Genomic DNA, 4,489 nt, shown 5'->3' with positions numbered 1-4,489 from the left:
ATCCTGCATCCGTCCGCGAGCACAATCAATGCACTTTCCTCGGTGTGCCCAAGAGGTACCCAGCTTAGTGAATTTTCCTGTGCCCATCCAGTCAGCATGATTGTGGCAATTGGCACTAGTTCAGGGCTTCAGGCAGGGCCAGCGTGGACGCCGTATCGAAAGGGCCACCACTTTGCATTACCAAGCAGCATGAGCATTGCAAATGATAGCCCCAGCATTTCAAAAAACTTTGGTAAGTACTACTATTTGCAAAGTGACATGATGCATAGTGTGCCTGTGAGCATTTCTTTTTCACCCTGACAAGGAGTTGTGCTTCACTATCATTTTCTTGCCTTTCATGGCCACATTGTGTTTCTTTTGTTTTCTTTTTCTTTTTCACTCTGACAAGGAGCTGATTAAGGAACAGTGTGCCCTCATTCTTTGTGTTGATTAGGTTAACTCAAGTATTACTTGCCTACTAGTATTAGCATATGATGCTAGATCACTAGGGGCTTTGTTTTCTGGGACAACAACGTTCTTTGACCTAGCTTGTCTGTCTTTTCCGACAGCAATGTTCATTCTCCAAGGAGGTCAAACAAGGTTAAAACCATGTCAGTTTCTGGACGGAATCTATTCCGGTCATTTAAGGCCCAACCGGTGATTTCTTGTTAAAAATGGCATCTGGGAGGCATAAACTATCTCACAAAGTATGCTAGGTGGTGCACATTACTAAGCAGAGCATCTGCTGCAGTCTTCTTGGTCTTGCCAACTTGTGAAGATAGATTTTTTTCCTATTTTGCCATGACTAGGACCATATGTTTCTAAAGGTAAACAGGAATAATCTAGGTCAATGTTCCTGGTCTTGGCAATTGCCATCGTGTGATGAAACGACATCTGGCCGCTATTTCTCTATAATAAGTGGATTTTGTATGTTGCCATGCTTACCACGAGCTGTCGGAGTAGGACCATATGTTTCTGTGGGTACACAAGAATATCATGGTAGTCTTTCAAACCCTAATTTGCCTACTTGTCCCATATAGTTCTCAGGCTGGTGCCAACGCGGGCGCTAGGAGGGGCGCTACCGCCCGCGACGGGGCGAGAGGGAGGCGAGAGCGGGGCGAGACAGTAGCGTCGGGCGGTGGCGCGGGCGCCCGGTGTTAGGGCGCGGTACCGCCCGCCTATAGCCCGCGTTGGAGGCGAGAGCGGGGCAAGAGGGAGGCGATAGCGGTGCTAGTGGGGGCGGTAGGGAGGAGAGAGAAGTGAGAGCTGACACTATAGCCCGTGCACTGGCACCGTGGGGTGAGAGTGAGGTGAGAGTGGGGTGAGAGTGAGGAAAAAGCTGACGTGGCGAGGCTATAGTGAGGTGATGCATTGGCACCAGCCTCATGTGGGTTTCAAAAGTATCAGAGACCCCAATTCATCCTTTTGGAGTCTAAACCCTAAATATGTATACATCACTGACTTGAGAGTGTTGTTTAAGATCACATTATATTGCAAAGAACCATGATAATCCAAGAACACCAGTAATATTTTCACAACCCGGAGAAACAAATCCACACAATTTTTTTCAGTCAAAGAACTATCTTACAAAGACACTGACAATGACAATGAGGACTGCCCTGAGATGGGGCACTATGACAACAAGATGTTGAACATGAAACCAGCAACACACAAACTGCTCAAGAATGCAGTATGTTGAACATGAAACCAGCAACACACAAACTGCTCAAGAATGCAGCACCAAGACACCGAAGGATGGAGCAACCCACCCAAAAACACCCTAGAGAGAGCTAGAAAATTGGCTTCATCTCTTCTTGGAGACTGATGAACATGGCAGGTTTACGCCTTCGCAACCTTCATGTCGACACTCAAGGCCTTCCTATCATCTAAGGCTTTCGATACCGTTGTTCTCTGGGCACCGAAAGGCTTTTGCTTCGCCTTGATGGACTCCGTCAAGCTCATGTAGTTTGGTCTCGCCCTGGTGCTGCCATCGGTCTTCTCCGGTGTGAGCAAGGTGGAGAACGACACCGGAGTGGACGCAAAGCACGAAGATGAAGATGCAGAGCTCTCGTCATTGTGCAAATCGGTGCTCAGGGAAGATATTGACTGAGCTTTGAGCCGCTGATGGTGTATCGCTCCAGGCGGTTTCGCGCTGATCCTTTTGCTCACATTGTTCTTCCTCACCTTCACCGAGTTTGGTTCTGAGAAGTCCCCTAGAGCACCGAAGGAATCCTCGCATTTCTTGGAGGGCACAAGGTCCGGCGAGCTGGTGCTGTTGGTCTGGTTGTGCTCCTCCATCAATCTGTTCTCCCACGGCCTCGCCGCCATCCACCTCTCCAGCCAGCTCCAGCTGCCGTTGTTCTTGTCGCAGTGCTGGTGCTTGAGCAGGAGACCGGACTGGTTGGACCGACCATTGCTGTTCTTCGGTTGCTGTAGAACAGAAACAGTGTAAGCTCATCTAAATCTATATACTCCTACTGTTATAGAATTCTGCAGAGGAATTGGTTCGTACATTGCATTTCGGAACGCCTTCGATGTGCTGCGAGTACACGTAGGCGATAGCCCGCTCGCGCTTGATTGCTCCTTCCTGCCGCTTCTGCAGCTTCACCCTCACTTCCTCCAGAGTTCCCTGGCTGTCACACCATCCTTCCTGAAAGTTCAAAATAAACAGTCAAACACATGAAAGAGGGATTCTTGAAGAGCAGTAGACAATGTGAAATGGAGGACAGGTAACCTCTGCTTCGCGGAGGATGTCGAGCTTGGTGCGGCGCGCCTGGATGAGCTTCTGCACGGCCTGTCCCTCGGTGGACATGCGCACGCGGCGCGCCCGGATGCGCGCCTGCACGCGGACGAGCGCCTGCATGCACCGGAGCGTCACCGCCGCCTGCTTGCGCACCTGGCGGCCGCGCACGATGGCCTGCAGCCGCACCAGCCCCTTGAGCGCCCGCAGCGCCCTCCTCGCCTGCACAGACACAAACAGGTACAGAGTGTTCAGTCCACGGTGCAGATTCAATACGAGAAGAGGCCATCGGTGAGGAGTGAAGAAGAGTAGTCGTACCAGGAATCCTCGGAAGGCGGTCTGGATGCGGATGCAGGCCCACTCCTGGCGGACGGCCATGAAGTCCTTGGCCGGCGCACGGGCGACGGTGGCGAGTGCGGCGGAGAACATGTCGGCGGCGGCGGCGGCCAGCGAGGATGCGTCGTCGGAGGCCTCGGACTCCGCGGCGGATCGGTGGCTGCCGCCCTTGGAGCCGCGCCACAGGGACCCGTGGTCGCCGGAGGAGCTCCTCCAGAGCTTCCACTTCCGGCCCTTGCCCGCTGCTCCATGGATAGATGGGAGCTGCAGCTTGTTCTGTAGGAGAAGTAGAAAAAATATTACTTGGGTAAACGCAGTGAGGAAGACACAAAAATCTTTGAGGAGACGAGAATAACCGAGGAGATTGAAAAGAAGAATATTTATTTTGAGCCAATCGTGGCAGGCAGTACATAAACCCTACTTCTGATTCAGCAAAGTACAGTCAAGAAAAGAAACCACTGTTGTTTTCATCTTCAGGCATGCTGAAAGGGACATTTTTGTGGTCATTAGAGGGAAAGCAAATCAGCACTGGATTTTTTGCTATTCCGGGAAGAAGAAGAAGAGAGAACAATCTTGGTGTTCCGTCTGCATCTATTTTTTGGGAAAACCATGGCCTCAAAAGCGCGTGCACAAGTGCTAGATGCTGCTAAACCAATTAAATCCCTAAAAGCCGAACGCTTTCACACATCCGGTGGAGCTCGAACAAAACCCCAAATCTTTGTTCAGGAACAAGAAACTCGGATTAAAATCGAATCTGGAGAAACCAAGAACACGGCGATGCGAGTGGCCTCACCTTGCAATCCTCCCTGTCCGGCTTCTTGAGCCCTATGAGGGACTTGACCCACTTCCCGGACCCTCCCATCTCCTCCTCTCCCTCGCCAAAACCACCAGCAGCACCACCGGATTCGAGAGAAATGAAATGCCACACGAAGCAGAGCGAAGCAGGTGTGCGCCAAGAACAAGATGGAGACCAAGACCAGGGGTGGACGGTGGTAGCCGGGGGAAGACAAGAGAGAGCAAACAGACAGGTCTGTGCGTGTTGCGCGTGCGAGAGCGCCGCCCGGTGTGGCTTTGCAGTGGGAGCCTGGGAGAGGAGAGCGTTGGGTAACGGAGCGGAAAGCGCTGGCAGTTTGAAATTCGAAATGGAGGGAAGAAGCCAGCCAAAGCAACGCACGCATGCAGCTAGCAAAAGCCACAGCCACAGAGAGCTCAGCAGCCAGTGACAGCTTGTAGTAGTACTGGTCAGCGACCACGACCACAACTAATGATCGTTTAATTACTCACTAATCACGCGGAAAGATAAATACTACTCCAAGAGTAGTACTGGACAAAAGTGTAAGTAAAAAATGGAAATAAATGTATGCTTCCAAGAGGCGGTGGCAGTGGCAAATGTGGTTGGGGGGCTTGGAAGCACAAGAAGGATCCTATGTGAAT

At 51.4% G+C, this 4,489-nt stretch overlaps 1 protein-coding gene across 1 annotated transcript; it reads right to left on the bottom strand.

Annotated features, from left to right (window-relative positions):
* Positions 1-1,686: 1,686 nt before the first annotated feature.
* On the bottom strand, positions 1,687-3,917 carry LOC124668430 (protein IQ-DOMAIN 6-like). The gene is made up of 5 exons (XM_047205573.1): positions 3,849-3,917; positions 3,038-3,331; positions 2,714-2,941; positions 2,492-2,629; positions 1,687-2,409 (listed from the first exon to the last, which is right to left on the bottom strand). The coding sequence occupies exons 1-5, from the start codon at positions 3,915-3,917 to the stop codon at positions 1,819-1,821; spliced, it is 1,320 nt and encodes a 439-aa protein (XP_047061529.1). The 3' UTR covers positions 1,687-1,818.
* Positions 3,918-4,489: the final 572 nt, after the last annotated feature.

The sequence above is a fragment of the Lolium rigidum genome, chromosome 6 (assembly GCF_022539505.1).
Source record: "Lolium rigidum isolate FL_2022 chromosome 6, APGP_CSIRO_Lrig_0.1, whole genome shotgun sequence".
In the NCBI taxonomy this organism is placed as follows: domain Eukaryota; kingdom Viridiplantae; phylum Streptophyta; class Magnoliopsida; order Poales; family Poaceae; genus Lolium; species Lolium rigidum.
This window is presented reverse-complemented; position numbering and strand designations above follow the sequence as displayed.